The following is a 19,457-nucleotide window of genomic DNA, read 5'->3' as shown; positions in this document are numbered from 1 at the left end:
AATTTAAATGGATTTTAATCTAAAAGGACAGTCTTGAAAACAGTTTGGTAACTTTATGGAATATACAAGATAAAGGTAACACATCTATGTCCTTGCCATTTTACTGGGGTAAAGGTTGGTTTTCCCAGACTGGACAACTATCCCTGCAAGCCATCTGTACCTTTGTGTTGCAGTCCCATTGGACTCATAGTTTTCTCCAGAATAGGACATAATGTTATTTTTTCATGCCATATAAAATAAATATTTTGATTATTTCCATTAAATAATACCTCCAAAGGTGAATTACCACTTGGGAATATTTGATTCCACAACTTTTGGATACATATGTCTTATCAGAGTTTATGAAGGCACTAACTTCAATAAAAAATCATCATAGCATCATTTGTTTGTAAATATAGGGAGAAACTATCAAACTTTTGCATCACTAAACCAGCTGAAGTTATATGCTAAACAGAAGGAAAATAATATCTAATGATTCTGGCATATCATATGTTTCTGGCATAGTATATGTTTGACATTTTTAAACCAAGCCATCCTGTCCTACAGCAAAACTATTTAATGTATACATATAACATATAGCAATATATATAACATCTAATAACAATGTTATATATTACAACATACATGTTGTTTTGACATGATACTCAATTTTCTCTGTGCACTGTTTTAAAGCAAACTAAGGGTTCATTGTGTTTTCATGGACTAATGTAAACATGGGGGGGAGTTCCCATCAGTCAGCCTTTTCTACCAAATATCAGCTAAAGAATACCAGCGTATTTTTGACCGTGTTTTCAATGTATATATTGGTATTTATTGATGATTGCGATGTTTGCTTCCCTAGGGTATGACATTTGCAAGCAGATTTTAGCAGATCTCTTTTTGAGTGGGGGAAACAATACCCACTCCCTGCTGCTGAACTGCAGAGGTCTCTTCCTGAAAGCTGTTGTACTTATCTGCACTTATTTGGTAAGGTGGAGAAAAGAATACAGGTTTAAAGGCTTAAAATCTCCCTTTCTTATTCCCAGTTACGGGAATTCATACAAGAAGAACATCTGCATAGACATGCTGCGCCGGGGTTATCACAAGTCCTTCTCTGAGCTCCTCACTCTGATCCAGAAGTGGAATGCCTTCAGGGAGGCTGCAGGGCCTGGGTCAGCCATATGGCATGAGAAGTCCCTGGAGGAGCAGCCTGATAAGCTGGATCAGCTTTACCACTTCCTGACCGGGGCTGAGGCAGCCCAGCGAGCAGGTAAATGGGGGGATTGTGGGTAGCGGAGCAGCGGGAGCCGCAGCCGCCACTGCCTGGGGGAAGCTTCCAAATTGTTTCATGTATGAATTTGAAACGCTACTGCATCTTAGCACATTGCAGCCTTAGTCAACTGAGCTGTATTTATAGAATAAATGATTAGGAGCTGCAGATATCAGGAGAGGTTTTCTGAAGGAAGGGGGGGAAAAGGAAAAAAAACATGTATAGTGCATTTTGATAACATCAGAAATGTTTGATGTATTTATAGCTTTGATAACATCTCAGTTATTTTCTCATAGTTTCATTATTTATTGTTTTCCTTCCTCTATTGATTTGAGTAGCTGGTTTTGTATTAGAAAAAATTAATAGGTGAAATGCTGTTTCACACAGTAATAGTTTTATAAATCTATTTTTATTAAATACCCTGCTAACTGTGTTTGGATTTGTGACTGACTTAAAAAGGATTGTGAACATGTCAAATGACATACAGCACACAGATGTAACATGCCACCTGTGAATTACTAGATATTAGTGAAGACATAACTCCAAATTACTGTATTTTCTCTATTGCCTACTATTTACTAAGCACTCATATTTATAATTTTCTTTTACTATAAATAGTAACATAACTTACTCCATCTTTCTCCATTGGAATAATTGCAGGGATGGAGGCAGACAAAGCTCTACCTGCAATCTTGTTTCATAGCTGAGTTGATATCAGTGTAGTTGTCTTGTTTCAAATAGAATTTTGATCCTTACAAATATGAAAACCTACAGTTCAGCTTATGAATTTGGAATCTAAGCTTTTTGACTGAAATTTAGAAACAGGCAACTTCATTTCAAAAAAAGGAACTGTAAAATAAACCCTTTTGGCACTTTAAAAAATGTTAATTTTAAATGTTTATTTGATGCTTGCCATGAAAGCCAAAAGTTGTGTTTATTTATTTAATTCACTGTAATTCTTGACAGGAAGTCCAGCCAGCTGTAATTGGAAGGAATCTTTAGCTGTGCCTGGAGTATGACTAACTGAATAGGCACCCCTGTATCTTGCAGAATATGAGAGAGAAGTTTGGGGCTTGGACTGGCCTGGCAGAAGCATTCTGCTAATATCTGATGGTCAAAAAGTCCTAGACATGGCTTATCTCAGTGGGCCTGCTCCCTGCAGCCACTTGAGAACAATTTGCCTGCCCTCAGTGTGTGATATTTTTCAGTGTTACAGGCTGCTGTGTGACAACAGAGGTGGCAAACATGCTCCCAGAGGGGTAAGGCATTGCCAAATGTGTAGTTCCTCCCCTTCTCTCATTGAACCTGGCATTTCTTGAGTGCTGGGCTCTGTAAGTCTTTCACCTCTCCCAGAGACAAGGTACCACCACCAGCTGCCTGATTGCACCTTGCCTCTAAGGGAGAGAATCTCCCAACTTTTCCTGTTGATTAAAATGAAAAAAAAAAAAAAAAAAAAAAAAAAAAAAAAAAAAAAAGAGGACTTAAGAGTTGGCAAGCGTTGTTACTGAATTGCTAGATAAGGGCATAATTTGTTTTGATTTTTTTCACCAGTTTCAATGCAGATCTTTGCACAAATGTCTTATTTGTATAAAATGAGGTTTGAGTTGCCTAGCAGGTGAAGGAGTGGATGGTAGTTCCAGTTGCAGGTCTGAGAGCCAGCAGTGCTGTGAAGATTCACATGAATTGTGCAGCTCATCAAACACTAATTCAGTAGTTCTGCTAATCCGGCTACTCTCTGATTCTAATCAAATTGCTTGGGGCTCTGGCTTATGATCTCCTGATGACTCCAGTTGACACCACTTACGAATCATTCAGCAGTTCACCTCAGCTAGAACTTACAGCCACAACAGCAGCTGACCTGCATTTGCTCTTCAGCTGCCACAGTTCAAGCTTAAAAGGGTGAAGGTAATATTTAGGTCAACAAATGGTGAGCGTTTCATAGCGTGGTGGATGTTGCTAATATTAGGTTGGCTGAAATTTTACCTATCTCAGGTAACAATTGTGCTGAAAAAGAGATAGTAGCTAAAAGTGTTGACTATAAAAATTCATTACTTGTAAGTTTTTTGATGAATTGCAATGTCACAAAATGTTGGGGTTTGAACCTCGAGTGGTATGTGGAAAACAAAGCACTTACTATGTCAGTAAATAATTTTCTTATTTGTTATTTAATTTTTCTCATCTGTTATTTTTGGATCATAGGGTATTACTGTCTTAATTTTGAATATAACTTAGAACTTCTAATTTTAGAGTTTTATGGTACTTACCATAGTGTACAGAGCAAGCTATGTACACATTCAGTTTTCATATTTATTGGTGGGAAATGTTAATATTGTAATGGTTTCTGCAGTCTATAGCTCTAGGACAGTACAATGCTGCATGTAAATTATTGGCTGGAACTGAATCAGAGCCATCCACCACAATGTGCAGGCTGATCTCAAAGAGCAATTACTTTCTTTACTGCTGGGTTTGAAAATAGTAACATTTTGTTTACCAGCATTACACTGTACCAACTGATTGCCTTTACACACACCAGGAAAAGTTCTCTCTGTTTTCATTTTTAATAGAATATTTTGGTTGAACTTCAAATTATACAGGAGTTGTCCTTTTTTTTTTAATTGCCTATTGCCAGTACTTTACTGTGTGCAAAGAAAACAGCTTTTCTGGCTAACTTAAACTCATTTTTGTTGCATTTTAATATCTCCCAAGTATTTAAAAAATAGAGAGGGAACTTTAATCCTTGCAGCTTCTCAGAAAAATGATTGACGGAGTTATTTTGCCCCGAATTCAGCATAATTCTAAAGGCACTGGCAGAAATATTGGCAATGCTTGACTATATTTTTATCTTGTCTTCTTTATACAAGTAAAGTAAATGTTTCTGACTTCAAAATTGAGGGAGTTTTAATTATTCTTTGATGTTCTTTTCTCCTGGACTAACCTCTTTTTTTTACTAGTTCTAGTTTCAGGAGCTTAGGGGAAAATAAAAGGAGGTAGTTGAGCTGTTTAAGTATGTATAGTTGTAGGGCTTTTTACAGAAGAATGCAGGATAAATGCCAGAGTAATGGATCTGCACAGCTCAGCATTTGATGTGTACAGTGATTTCTTGGCACATATATGGAAATACTGGAGTTTCCTTCAAATGGCAAGCTATATTTTGTGTTTATCAGTACTGATAGTACTCTATCAGTATAGAGTGAGCTGGTTTGCATGTAGATGCTAAAAGGAATGCGAAGCAAGCTCCAGCTCAAGAACAATTAAAGGAAGAGATGTCCCAGCTGTTAACTGTGCTTTGCCAGAGCAGGAATGCAAAACCAGGGGAAGTGCCACAGTTCAGTGGCTGCAACATGTGTTGGGCACTCAGCACTGTAGTGGTAGGTCACTGTGCCAAAGCCAGAGGATGGAATCCTTGGATATGACCATGCCTTCAGAAGGGTCAGACACTGCTTATTAGCTGATTACTGGAGGAGCTGCTGAAAACTGTGAGTTAAAACCTGAGAACTGCTGCCTTTCTGAGATTCCACCTGCTCCTAGTTCCTGGCCCCACTCAACTTTTGTGCTGTGTGCTAAATGCTGAATCTGTGTACATGCTGCAGGCTGCTGATCCTTGTTCTAGACAGTATCAGACACATGCAATTAGAAAGAAGTGACAACTTGGCTTTCTTTCCCTCACTTCAGTGTAGAAAAAAATTTTGACAGTATGAGTTATCATTAGTTTTTGTTGTAAAAGATGTCTTTTCTTAAAGTGTATGACGAAAGCATGAGTATTTGATGTGCATGAGCTGGAAAGTCTTTGTCCAGTATACTCAAGGTTGAAAACGGAGTTTAGCATTTTACAGCAGAAAGCTTTTCTGTAAGGTTTCACACTTATGCCTTAGGCTTGGGCTCGAAACATTGCAATAATCATATTGCCCATGGTATTTTGAGAAAAAAAATACAGAAAGAGGTTATGCATTAAAAGAAAAAAGTATAACAAACCTTCTTTTAATATTTGCTTGGATGAGGCATAGTTTTGTTTGCTTTTGAGGGGCTGGGCAAGGGAACACTTTTATTTTCTAAGCAGGTTTGTCACTGCCTACTTAATATTTTATCACAGGAAAAAATGCAGCAGTTGTTGGAGACCAGTGGAGAATTTTATTATTTTTGTAGTTATCTTACAAAAAGTTGAAGTGATTCTGTCCAGGAAAGAAACCAAACTATCTCAAAATACAGCCACTTGTAGAACTACCATTGACTTCAACAGATGCAGCACTACTTAGGAAATTTCTGTAGTATGTTTTTGTTGCAATAGCCTGGAGTTCCCTTTTAGCATTCCAGATTACCAGTTAATTGCCTCATATAATTATCATTAGCTGATTTTATCCTTTACCCCGTAAAATTATACCCTGACCATTTCCTTAGCATTTTTTAGACTGTGCATTGATGAAGCATTTTCCCTTTATGTACCTGGCAGTGTTGGGAGTGGTGTGCTCTGTGTACACTCTAGGAAACAGTCTCTGCCTGAAACTTGGTGTCATCATGCTCACAATTCACATTTTCACTTTCTTCATTTGTGTACTTGCAGCTAAGCATTCAGGAAAAAAGTTTATCCATTTATGAATAAACTCTCTGGAAAAAGGAATGATGGAAGAGTCTTCTACCTATTGATATAGAGGCATCCTTTTTCTGAACAAGCAAAAGAGACTGATTCTTTGCCATGTATAGATCTAGGTAGAAATAACTGATTGCAGCACCATATTCAACAGCAGTTTGTGCTTCTTCTTGGTCCAGCATCTTTCATCCTAGATCTTTCTCTGTGTGAATTCTCAACAGCATCAGCTGTCTTGCTACTAAGTCACTGATTTTTATCTTTCTGGGAAAAGAAAAAATTAGTCTTCCAGCACTGTGTCTCATTCTGACATAAAAAATTACTCCTAGTGACTTAATTGACCTTAGGCCACATCTTTATGTGCCTTCAAGAGTGAAGGGTCAGTTATAATCCAGTCATACACACTTTAAACAGCTGTTGAAAAGTTTCCATTGCCTTTGGCCTTTGTCTGGCAGGAACAAAGGACTGACTGGTGGCTTTTTGAGTGGGAAATACTGAGTCGTAGCTGGATGTTGAAAAATTTCTTTCTGATACCTGTAGTTTAAAAATCAGTGCAAGTTCTTGTTAATGGAAAATGGAACACCTGCCTCTTTTATCCTTCAAAGGAAACACCAAGCCAGGATCTCTTCCTGATGTTTCCATCTGTTCTCTAGAGACCATTCCTGTACTTCTTTTCCTTTCTTCCACTGCATCCTATCACAAATGAGATCATAGAGATATGGCAGCAAGTTGTACTTGAGTCACACTAGGATGGCTTGCTGACTGTGTGTTTCTTTTCTCTCATTTTAGCCCTGTTGGGGTTCTCAAACTGCACCTAACTACCCCTTGCATTGCACCACTTAGTAGTTTAATAGCTGAGCACAGCAAACTTACAGATATGGATTTGAGTGATCCTCTGTTCCATGCACAGCCTTGCTTGCCAAGGGAGCAGTTCTTGAGAAGAGCCCAGGAACAAAGGTATTGTTCAGTGGGCTGATCAGAGTCTATGGCTTGGGCATGAGAGGAGATGCTACTTGGCAGCTGAGGTGCACCTAAAGAGATCCTCATACCCAGCAGGGAATACCCTGTGTGTTTAATATATGGGGTTTAATGTTTAAGCTCAAGGTGAAGGTTTTTGGTTTTTTTTTTTTTTTTTAATCTGTTTAACAGAAAGATCTCAGGAAGGTTTGATAGGCCAACTCTCCTTTTGTACATAAACACTCTATCAGGGAGTTGTTTTTCATTTTTTTGATCAACAGATACCTAAAGATGGCTTGTCTACATGTATTTTATAATCAGTTGTAGGGAACTTACTCTACAAAATCAGAAAGTTCAAAGTTTTAATATCTTAACTACTTGGTGATTTTATAGAAGAGAGTATTTACCTATGCTTGTATTCCTCTCCTGGGATGTAAATGTCCACTTTCACTAAGTCTGACACACTAGCTTTGCCACTGTCAGAATTACATCGATTAACTTCTTGATCAGTAACTCAGACTTTGGATCCAAATCTAAATGACTTTTAAAAATCTGTGGTTTGGGGGTTTGTTTTATGGCCTGTGTATCCTGTCAGCCACTGTCCAAGACAATGGCAGAGACGTGGTTGTCTTTGTGCACTTCTCATTGTTATGCACCAGCAGGATCATCATCGCAGGGTCACATTAAAGTTCATTCAATCAAAGCCCTGGCAGTAGCTGGAGTCTGCCTCAGGTCACTTCCATCCCTTGGGATTTGTAGGGCACTACCTGAAATTATTTGCATAATTTTATGTCACTTAAGTGCCTTGATACTTTGTAGCAATGATTTCAGAGGAGCAAATCTGTATCCAGTGTGTCTGTATCTGATGATGATCCAATTATCTCTTCTCTTTCTGGCATATTGCAACTATTTGCATGCATCCTCTGTTATCTTTGAGTTAATTTTCACTTAGCTGTGATCTGTACATAATGTGTGTTGTTATCTTTATGTTAGTGGTTATAATTAGGTTTCATATTTTGCTGCTCATGTGGTTGTGTGCTTGTAATCATGGGAAGCTCTGCCTCTACTTCTGAGTTAATCTCTAAAAGCATTCCCTTGTGCTGCAAGCATTGTTCAAGTCAGAATCAGATAAATCTTAGCCAAGAAGTATCTGCTTTTCTTCACTGAGAGGAAGGGAATCTTAGGTAAATCCTATCCATATCTAAATTGGTTAGTTTGGGTGAATCCCAACTGGGCCTTAACTTTATCTGTGTGTGTTGTCCTGGTTTTGGCTAGGATAGAATTCATTTTCTTCTTAGTAGCTGGTACAGTGCAGTGTCTCAGATTTAGTATAATGTTAATATGTGTGATAGATAATGATGTTGTATAGATTTATAAATGTATGTTATAAACACATACAGGCATATATGTGTGTGTGCATGCACATGGTAAATATACATATATTAAACCCAACCCAGTTTTGTTATTTCCATTCCAGAATCATTTGAAGAGATTTTTATGAGGCTATTGTAGCAAAATAGTCATAATTTCTAATGTATAAATATGTTTTATGTGATGTAGACTCCAGGATATTCTGAAAAAGAGGTACCCAAGAGGTGCTTTTTCAGTCCTAAGGAGAAACAAAAGGCATGAAAACTCACAGCCATGAAGAATATTCAGATTAGGAGTACATGAAGTTTGTATATTGATAATTATTCCTCTCAAAGCTGAATTTTGAAACTTAAGCTGAAATTTTGGTTTAAAACCTTAGATGCAAATGATGAGATGATAATCTAAATGTAATTTCTGAGCTATTTCTTTTTTGGTGATTCTAAAGAGCTTGTGAATCGCTTATTTCTTGGAAGCAATGTTATCTCTTAAAATACTAGAAATAGAAATGAATATAACACACATTGTTTCAAAATCATAATTTTATCTATTTTAATGGGAATTGTTAGGTAGAAATCTGAGGTTAGAACTTCATGGAAGGCAAAATTCTGAGAAAATAAATAAGAAAGCAGAATAATAAATAAAATAACATGGGCAATAAAAAGAAGTATTGTTTGCCACTAGCAGAATTAATTTTTAAATCAAAAGATAAAAAGAGTGTTAAAGAATTGGGAGAATTTCAGTCTGATTTTAAAAAACTTTAAGCAGGAAGAATTCAAACAATGTTCTCTGAAATGACCAAGATGGAGAAAAAAGGAGGAGAAACAAGTAGTAGATGAACATCTTGAAGACTGCAGACATGATTAGGTGGTAGCCCGTTTTCTCAAAAGAATAAAGTCCTTGGTGTGTTGTGCAATACACTGAAAAACTTTATCAAGATATTCTGAAGTCAGATAATAGTCATGACAACAGAGAGAATGAGATATTTACATTTCTTCAATTAGATCATATGTAATTTGTAATTTTGAGACAGAACATACTAGAGATGAGGCTGACAAATCCCTCATGTGATTTAGTGATGAATTTGAAGTACTTGTTCGAGTAATTGCTGCTGTGTGTTCCAAATAGTGCAAGTGGCTTGCATAGGTGGTGCAATTTAGAGTCATTAAGCTCATCCTTTTGGAAGTTGAATTTTCCCCAATTATTCTTGTAGATAACAGAAGAAGAGAATTTAACTGCATCTTTTGATTGAAGTGTTTTGATATGGTTATCATAGTTTTATAAACATTTGGGAAAGATCTGGACTTTCAGCCTACGCTGAAAAGATTTATTTTTTTCCTAGTTGATTTCTGTGTGGTGCTCCATACCCAGAATTAAGAGGGCTTTTTCTTTTGTCCATTTTCACTCTTTTTGAGTGAAGCTTAAAAATTGCAGAGCTCCTGAAAACAAAGGAGTTCTGTTCACACATCCAGCTTAATCAAAAAGTCTCTTACCTGCTGCAAGACCTGTGCTTCTTAACTCCTTCTTTATCCAAATACGCGGAAATTCCTTTTAGAGCTGGCTTTTTGGCTTACATTCATATAACAGCCACAAACACACTAAGTAGCCCACCAAAACTGCAATGGAATTTTAGCTAATTATTCAGTTTCACATGTGGCAGGAGTAGAGTTTGCACAGAAAATTAATTTATATTACCCATGAAACATATAGGTTCATGCTCTACTTTATTATCTCATAGATTTTTCAGCATCATGTAAGAAATAGATATTTCAAATTCACTTTAGGGAGGAACAGTATGATAAGATTTGTCAGGAAAGTTTTAGATTTCTACTCCAAATTAGTAAAGTTTTGGAATAATTCAAGGCTGATATCTTGTGGGGATTTTCTTAAAGGTGCTTTTCCAAGGGAAATAAGTTGTTATTCTGTAACTTTAAATTGTGGATAATTTTGTATTGCTTCTTAGATTTAGGACTTGCAGGTTTTTTTGTAAATTTTAGGGATAATGTGTGTTCATGCAATTGTCTGAGATGATAAAGAGTAGAATCCAAACTTCAGGCCATGGAGAAAATCTGTGACTTAGAGTCTCCACTGCTTTCCACATTTGTTCTGAGAGCAATTCCTTGGTGAACTGGGGGAGGGGGGGGAATCCTATGGAGATGGGTGCAATTTCAGTTTGTCTTTAATTTCTAAGAGTGTTAAGGTACTAAATGTGGGAATATGCATGAAAACTCAAAGCCTCTCTTGTAAGTCATATTTTGAACATGTAAAATTATATTAATTAATGTATTGTGTTTGCAGAGTGTTCTTTTTGGTTCTTAATCTCCATCAACACAGTTGTTACCTTAGAGGTCCAAGGTTTGGAAAGCTCTTAGGCCTTTTCAGAACCCAGAGGCTCAGACAAATGCTTCTCCAGTCTCACTCTGACTTCTCTTTTGACTAGCCAGTGTTTTATCCAGGTTCTGTGTGTTTTATTGAACTGAATTTTGATTTTGCACACAGAAATGAGAACAAAAATGTATTTCCAATTGTGCCTAATTTGTAAGGATATAATTTTCCTCTTCAATTTCTCTGGGTGAGCGCATAGCAGAACTTAATGGCATTTGAATGGTGGAAATATAAATAGCTCTTAATTTTCATTATGATTATTGCTATAACATGCAAAATTTCTGAATACTGATGATAATATGATGTTTTTATTTTGATTTTTGTTTTTAAAGGGCACTATGAGAAGGCATATGATAACCAGCTTAGCTTGGCCTGCTTTTTCAATGACCCTGAGGACAGATGGTTAAGTAACTACTTTTATGAGCAAAGCTATAACACTGCTCAATTAGTAGAAATTGATGGCGGGAAGAGAAAGGCACAAGCATATATAAACATGGGTCTCATCAAAGAGGAAGAAGGTAAGGCACTGACATCACAAAGCTGCTTTGGATGGCATCTGTAGTTACACAAACTGGGCTGAATTAAAAGGGCTGTGGACATATAGTTTTGTAATGTTTAATCCTGCTTCCAATTTACACTTAGATAAACATCCTGTATTTTTGTTTGTTTAAAATGACCTTCTGGTTCTCTTGACCACAAGTGACATCCTCTTTGTTCCTGACTGTCACATTGGTGTTTGCTTCAGACTTAGACCTCACCAGCAGCTCCTGTTCTCCATAGGCATCCTTAAACTGTGAGTCTCTGAAATCAGAAGATATTAATAGAAATAACTAGAATCATAAAACAGCCCAGGCTCTAAGGGACCTTGACAGATCATCTGATCCAGCCTTTCATGGGAAAGGGAGCCTAAATGAGGTTATTTTAGCACCCTGTCAATTGCATCTTAAAAACCTCCAGTGATGGGGACTCTACCTCATCCCTGGGCAGACTGTTGCAATGAACAGTTGTTCTCATGGTAAACAATATTGCTTTCTTATATCAAGGTTCAGAATCAAGTTCAGAAACAAGAACTTTGTTTCTGTATTTAAGAGCAGATATTACCTTTTGTGGCAGAGGGGTTTGTGTGTGCATAGCAGTCTGAGTATAAAAATGGCATTTTCCTCTGCCTAAAATAATTTAGTGGTGTGGGAGGGCAAGCAATAAGTAAGCCTCGATTAATTGAATAAAGCCTGTCTTCCAGTTTTAATTTGTAAGTGTACTGCATGCCTAACTATTGCTTAAAATATGTGATTTCTGTAGCCACTATGGTTTTGTTTCTAAATTTGACTGGGGGTTGAAACAATTCCAACAATGAACTCAACTTGTGGCTGGTTTCTCGTATAAAGTGGCTTCTATTAAAAAAAAAAAAAAAAAAGATCGACAGAAATTGAAATATTTTGTGGAAATAGTCTAATTCCATTAAATGTCTGGAGGAATGGGTGTGTTTTGAAAGATGGCCCCATTTCCCAGCAAAAGCCTGGACATAAAACAATAAGTCTGCAGCCCTTTTTTTCTTTTTTTTTATTGAAAGGGTGTTGTCTGATTTTTTTCCTCTTGTTCTCTTACAGCTGACACATGACACCTTTTTTTTATATCTCCTCACATCTTTCTAGACTGATGGTCATTCACGCTGTTTTCCTGTGAACTGTTGCCTTATCTTTCTTGCCTGCAGCACCCAGACCTGGATTCAATTTTAAAATTTGAGCATGTACCAACAAGCAGTAAAATGGAAGGATTGCTTTTCCTGCACATGGTATCATCCAGTTTCCCAGTTGATAAGACAGCAATTGCTTAAAGCCCAGCCAGTCACAACCAAGTCATTTTCATTTTGAATGAAAAATGCTTAGGTTGGTTATCTATCTCTTACTCAGTAGAATAAAATTACTGGATGTTAATTTTTTTGCAACCTTTTTACTTGGTCCTTTAGTTACCAAAAAATAAAATTTTAAGAAGGTCCAGACAAGTAAACATTTATATCTACTTATAATTTGAAAGGCACTTACTGAGTGTGACTCACTGCTGTTACCCAAGTACTGCCTAAAAAAAAAATTGTTTTCTATTTTTATGGTGTCTTAAACAAAAGTTGTTGAATACTTAAATATCTTGAGGCCCATTAAATAACACATGAGTAAAGTTATGAAATAGCCTGAGATGATCAGAGGAACATAAATTTTATTTTCCTGCTGAAGAATATTAGAAACTTTTAGAAGAGAAGCTTCTTATTAACCTTATTAATGAGAGATAAAGCAAAGTGCATTTTCAGTGCCCAGGGTAGAGCTCCACTGAATCTGTGGGCTCTGTCTGTTGCAAGTATTTTCTTTCCAGAGAGAGAGAGAGGTAAAAAAATAAAGAAGCTGAGAGAGTAAGCATAGGATTTGCTTTGAGGGAGCACAGAAAAAAAGGACAGCAGATGTATTCCATGCATTTTGTATTTTCAGGGGTGAAAAATTAATTCAAGGGCAAGTTCTGACTGGAGAAAGTGTAAGAGGAGATGTTGGTTTGGCATTATATGATATTGCATCAGTTTTAATGGTGTTATAAGTACAATTTTTATTCTGCTATTTTAAAATTTTTTGTTCAGTTACTTAAAATTTGATAATTAATTTGCGAACCAAATTAGTCAGATTCCCACTTCTCTGGCAATGTATCTACAGGAATAAATGTAAACATCTGGTCCCAGTTATTTTCAGTTCTCTTATTCAATAGTGTATTTTTCATTACTTGGGAAAGGAAGCTGTCTGTATATGCTTAGGACTGATTGCTTGGGAGTATAAAGTTAAACATGGACTTGTAAAGATTGCTATTTGCCTTGGAAGAAAATCAATAAATTTGCTGGGTAATTTTTGTGTAATCAAATTTAAAGTTCTTTGACTTTCAGCCTGGTCCCTGTCCTAAAGGCTGGATATAACCTGATGTTCATTAATCTTCAGAGCTAAATATTTGAGGTGTTGGTGGTGTAGACTTCAGTCATGATGTTTGGATGCAGGCCATTAGTAGCTGCCAGTAAGGGAAAGAAAACAATAATAAGTGAGTAGCCTGCTACAGACACAAATGAAATGTTCTGCTTGGAGCAAACATGATTTTAATGGCATTTCTTCACTGAATGAGATTTTTAACCTCTTCCCCAAAATAATATTCTGCCTGTAAAATAAGGTCTGAAGCATTCACTGATTATTGTAGGAGTGTTCAGATTTTGATACTGATGAATTAGATGTGCAATCCCCCTAGTTTGTCTTTCCTCAGAGGACTGATAATAAGTCATTTTATTACTTTAGTTACTCATTAATTTACTTTAGTTACTCATTTATTACTTATTTTTTCATGTTGCTCTTTAATGTGCTGGTGTCACTTTACAGACACTGAAAATGCAATAACATAACACATTTTTCTTGCTTTAAATCTAGAATTACTTGTTGTACAGGTAAGCATAGGCTTTGTGATAGAATCTGTCTTAAGAAATGTGAGTTTTAAAAAAATACTTCTACATATGCTTTCAGTGCATTTTCAGAAGTAATATCAGTCACTATAAATGTTTGCAATGTTCTGCATATCAGAGGGTAAGATTTATAATCATACTGTATGATAGATTATATTACTGTGCTTTCTGCTGAAGTTAATTGTGAACTTGAGGTTTACATTGTTATATCTTGCATTGTTGTATCTTGCAGAAGAAACAGTTGGAGTCCACTGAAAAACACGGTCTAGTATTTTTTGTACAGATTCTTACATCATTGCAGTATTTGAGTGCTTTCTGTTTAGTGCTAAATGCTTGCCATCTATCATGCATGAAGTGATCTCACCTTAAATACATGCATCCCAAAGTTTAAGGTAACTTATATGAATAAAAAGAGCAGTCTGGGGGAAAACAAGGAGTTTGTACTTGTAGGAACTCTTTGCTTCAAATATGTTACAACAAAACCAGATAAATTTCTATACTATCCAAAAGCATAGCACAACCAGACATCTGAAATTAGGGTAGCTGTCAGTTGCAGTGCTTGGGAACATTTCTAGATACATTTAAATAACTGTTCGAGAAAGCATATAAATATCAAAGTAGAGTCCAATGAATAAAACTTTCACAATTAATTACAAATGTGTATCAGTGCCATGCCAGAACCTGGATCTCCCCTGGATGAGAGCTGTAAGATGTGTGGAAATTATGCCATTATTCTCAAGGCAGTGGTGACTTTGAATTAGTCATCAGATTTATATTCTGCTAGCACATAAAGATCAACAAAAGCGGAGGTAATACTTTATCTGAAGTCTTTATGGGCTGAAAAGATTAAAGCCAGGCAGAACTGGTGAGAGAAAGGGAGCAAGTGCAAAGCAATGTTGGGAATCTCAGAGCTGATTTCCACAATGTACACCTAATCCAGAAAACCAGTTTTGTCTGTGTGTGTGTTTTTTAGATTGCAAGACTTACAAGACCTCAATAAGGAATTCCTTTAGTCCTTTCTAAAATAGTTTAGACATTTCAAAAATCTGCCATATTCTAGAAATTAATGAAGGGTTTATAAGTGTTCTGACCTAATCCAGCTCTGCCTTGATTATAAGCAATGTTAAGGTCTGATTGCTTTCAAACAGAGCGATGTTATGCCAGAGTTGATCACTCCTGATCACTTTGCACCTACCCCAAAAATATTAATTAATTTCACCTGATTTATTTGAAAAGGTGTAATTGTTTTATCTGCAATCATGAATAAAATATTATCTATTTCATGTGTTGGAATTTGATATAAACTTTTCTGGTTGAAAGACCTACTGAATGGGAGGGACTTGTAAGTGAAATTAATTTGTTAGGGAAAAAAGCCATCACAGGATTCTTGCACATTTTAACAATCTCAGTTCAGACTGAGGTATAGGATTTTCCCTGTCACTTTGCCATCATTTGAAATTGAGGTTTTTATCAAGGCATTGCAGAAAATGATGGAAAGGTTCTGGTTGTGTTTAAGTGATGTGTTTAATCACAGAATGGCTGGATTGGAAGGAACCTCTGAAGATTACCTAGTCCAATTGCCCTGCTAAAGTGGTTGCACCTGAAACAAGTTGCACAGGATAGCTTTGAGTTATGAAGCTTAACAATTAATTACTGAATATATTTGCTGAACAACAACTGGTTCATGACAACTTTTGGTTTTGGAACATAAGAAGTCTAAACTGTTTATTTTCCTGTTCTTAGTCAAGAAATTCTACTAAGAATCCATTCTTACTGAGAAATTGTTGATTTTTGTATTTTGAATTGTTTATGGCAAATGCTTTTTTAATTGAAAGCTGTAATGTATAAATAATTGAGAGAAACTCAGCATAAATTCATGAGTATCTATGCAGAGGAAATATGCACATTTAAGCAGAATTTCCCCAATTGGTTTGCCTTCAGGCAGAAATAATTTATATTCAGGTATAAAAAAGAGAATGTTAATATTGCAAAATGAAGTACTAAAAAGATTTAAAAAGGCAAAAGTTAAAATTGCTTGTGAAATTTCATATGGTTTTGTATGCGCACAATTTGCAACTTTATTTTAATTATATAAAAATATAGTTTCTTTTCAGGAGATTCCTAAGTATAGCCAGAATAAAATTCACCTGTGGGATAGGTGGCCACATGCACCTTCTACATTAATAGAGCTTTATGTTGTTATCTGTACTGCAGGTCTGCCAAACCCACTTAAATAGCAAATCCTCTGTAGTATAGTGTAGAAACATTCTGCTTTACAATCTGATTGCATAATTGCAAACAGCCGGTAAATAAAATAAACCAGGGGGACGGCATTTGTGAAGAGAGATTAATTTCTTCCTCACTTCCTGTGGAGTGCAGAGCTGTCACTGGTAACAGAATTGCTGTGTTTGAACGATCCAGCCTGTCTATTTAACTATGTTATGTTTCCCCCGTAAGTCCTATGCCCAATATCTGAGATCTCCATACCATTGTGTCCACTCGGTTAGACACTGGGAGAAGGCAATCTAAAATGAATCCAATCTCTTCATTCAGGAAAACAAAAGCAACTCAAGTTATCAGCTAAAGGATAGGTTTTTCTATAATTTTGTCTGTGTTGGAGATTCTGTTCTGTAAGCAACTTGTCTTGGTACCCAGTTACGTTTCTGATTTTTGTTAAAACATGAAGCTCATCATTATCTTTTTACTTTTTATAATGACATTTGTCATTGTGTGGACAAAAAAGAGGAAAAGTATTTAAATTGTATGTAATTTTTTTTTATAGGAAGCTTGTGTGCTAGTTAAAACATGACGATGGCCTGAAGGAGAGTCATAGTTGTAGAGATTTAGAGATTCTCTATCCTTTCAGACAGGAACTTGTACTAGGTGATGTTCGTTGTGTGCTGTGATAAACTAAAGCTGGTTGAGAACATGCTGCTCCCTGGCCAAGCAGAATGCTGCTGTTTCAACATGTATGGCAAGTTCTGCCTGCCTTTCTGTCTGTCTGGAGTTTGCATCAATGTCTGCCCTCAAGATATTAGTTTTCTAAAAAAGTGGTGGGAACTTACTGTCCTATTGACTTCCTTCCAAATTTGGTTGAAACTCACTCCAAAAGTAGTTAAAGAACAGGATGATCATATAGATTTGTTCCCTATGGAGACTACCCTAAAATTGTCTCTTTGTACTGTTCATTATCTGGAGAGAACATACATATTTATATAAAAGACAAAATCCACTAGTAACCAAACACCATTGGTTTAGCATGGTATTCCCCCTCTTCATCACATGTTGCATATCCCAAACTATAAACTTCTCAGATTTATTCCTACTTGTGATTATTTTTTTTTCCAAATAGCTTATTCAGGAAAAGGCATGTAGGACTAGTTTAGACCTAGGAGCATACTCACTTGTTTCCAAATCCTTTGTCTTTGACTACATAATTGTGTTCCTAAATTTTAAGTTGTGAAGAGTCTCCACATCTTTAAAGACAGAAAGAAGCCTTCTGTTAATGGGACATGAAATTCTGCATACCCAGTTTGACCATTTAAGGTACTTCTAGTCACTGATTTTCACCATATCAACTGAAGCTAATTCTCCTTTGTTATTCTGCACTTACTCTATCTCACGAAGTCGTTGTGTTGTTTTCTGATTGTTTAAGAATTGAATATATAAGTTGGCTGGAAAAAAACTTAATTGTAGAGCATAATTTAAAAAATTCAAGCAGCAAATTGCTTGGAGTTACTCTTTGGATATTCTGCTTTTCTCTGTCAGTCAGTAGCAACTATAAATCTTTCTAGATTCTTGGGAGGACAGATTAAACAAGTTTATTAAATAATTGAGCTCATCCTCCTGCAAGTGCACAAAGTAGTTCCCCAGCAAATGACATCTTATTATTACAGGGCTGTTACTGGTATTGAACTAACAAGTACTATCTTGTTATAGAAATTAGGAATGTTTTCAGCTCAAATCAGCAGTCTTAAGGTCTAAAAAAGCTTCTGAACGTGTAACATGAAAGAAAAAGGGACCTGTTAAATTCATATTATTAATAAAATTTTTTTTACTCTTATTTTTAAAAGGTTTTAGTGGGTAATGAAGATATTTTGAATAAGAGAACTCAGGAAGAATTCTGTAGTGATCCTACTTCTGAAAAGTATTCCTGTGAAAATGTAATACTTTGTACATGATTTTACTTCAGTTGATATAAATCAAGGTTTATTATTAAGTGCAGTAAAAATTCCTATTACACTAAGAAAAAGTAAATTTCCTTAATCCTTTCATGGTCGCTCCCACTTTCCTGGCCTAACTCTTCAAATGGAGAATCTTTTAGTTCTGCTGTAACACCTGGGGGCCAGTCTGTATTCTTGCTTTCTAATAAGCTCTTAAAAATATTCACAGCACTGCACAGGTGCTGATTCTAAACTCTGTTATTTGCATTGTCATTAAAAGTTTTGACATATGAAAAAAAGATACTAAATTAGTTTCCATTCCTGTGTGTTCAGTGATTGTAAAGTTCATTTTCAAGTCATAACACTACTGTGAAAAAGCTATGGCTTTTTACTTGAACTATGAAAGATGTATCAACAATATTTGAGAAAAAACACTTGATGTGTGCTTGAATACAATATGTTGAACTGTTTATATAGGTACTTCTGTACGAATCATATTCTAAATGTTTTTGGTATCCAATATCGCTCTGTTTGCTTTATGTGCATGTTCATAAGACTATGACATTTAATGAAGAGATCTTTTTAAAGTATTGATAACCATGAGTAAATTATACTGTGTTTGATCTGTGTTAAAGATTCAAAGTCCAAGATATTTGAATAGAACTTAGAATAAAAATGTAATTAGGTTACATCCCTAAAGTCTGATATATCTTTAAACAAGACTCCAAATGAAACTTTATTAAAACTTCAAATGAATTATTTCTTTGCTTTTCTAAATTCTTTTTCCCTCTCTTCTCTTTCATGTCTATTACTGACATTGCTGCTTGTATTTTACCTGTCTTTTCCTGGGTATTTTAATTATTTACTGCTTAATGACTAGTACTGAGATGAAGCTGCCCTCTCACTCACAGGGTTTTTTTTTTCTTTGCTTCAAAGCTTTAAGAGGTCTTGGAATACTGTAGCTGGACCAGCAGTTGTCATCATAAACTTTCCTGGAGGCAGTATTTCCTTTCAGTAACTGATAAAGGAGGCTGTTTCCAGAGGTGCCTTTCCAGTGTCACTGAGAGCTGCCAGGGTTGCATGTCCTCAGCCATTACCAATAATCTGGAGAAGCCATAGATAAAGCAAACATGAAGCTGTTAATAAAAATATGTCTTGCTCTTCAGAGAATCCTTCAGGTTGGCTAGGATCTTAGCAAGTCATTAATTCAACTGCACTTCTGAAGTAAATCATCTGTACCACAGAACAGCTCCAGTGCTGAAGTGCTGCATCTGAGAA

General features: G+C 36.0%; 1 protein-coding gene across 5 annotated transcripts in view; it reads left to right on the top strand.

The window, feature by feature from the left end:
• TTC29 (tetratricopeptide repeat domain 29) overlaps positions 1–19,457 on the top strand; it is a 112,791-nt gene that overhangs the window by 17,109 nt on the left and 76,225 nt on the right. For 4 of the 5 annotated variants that reach the window (XM_068187803.1, XM_068187800.1, XM_068187801.1 and 1 more), the window contains exons 4-5: positions 1,026–1,249; positions 10,874–11,059. In XM_068187803.1, the coding sequence (XP_068043904.1) occupies positions 1,026–1,249; positions 10,874–11,059 (410 nt within the window). The remainder of the gene's footprint in view (positions 1–1,025; positions 1,250–10,873; positions 11,060–19,457) is intronic. The other variant, XM_068187802.1, reaches the window with a different exon arrangement.

Source organism: Anomalospiza imberbis, chromosome 4, assembly GCF_031753505.1.
Source record: "Anomalospiza imberbis isolate Cuckoo-Finch-1a 21T00152 chromosome 4, ASM3175350v1, whole genome shotgun sequence".
Taxonomy (NCBI): domain Eukaryota; kingdom Metazoa; phylum Chordata; class Aves; order Passeriformes; family Viduidae; genus Anomalospiza; species Anomalospiza imberbis.
Note: the sequence above shows the minus strand (reverse complement) of the source record. Positions and strands in the feature narration are given on the sequence as shown.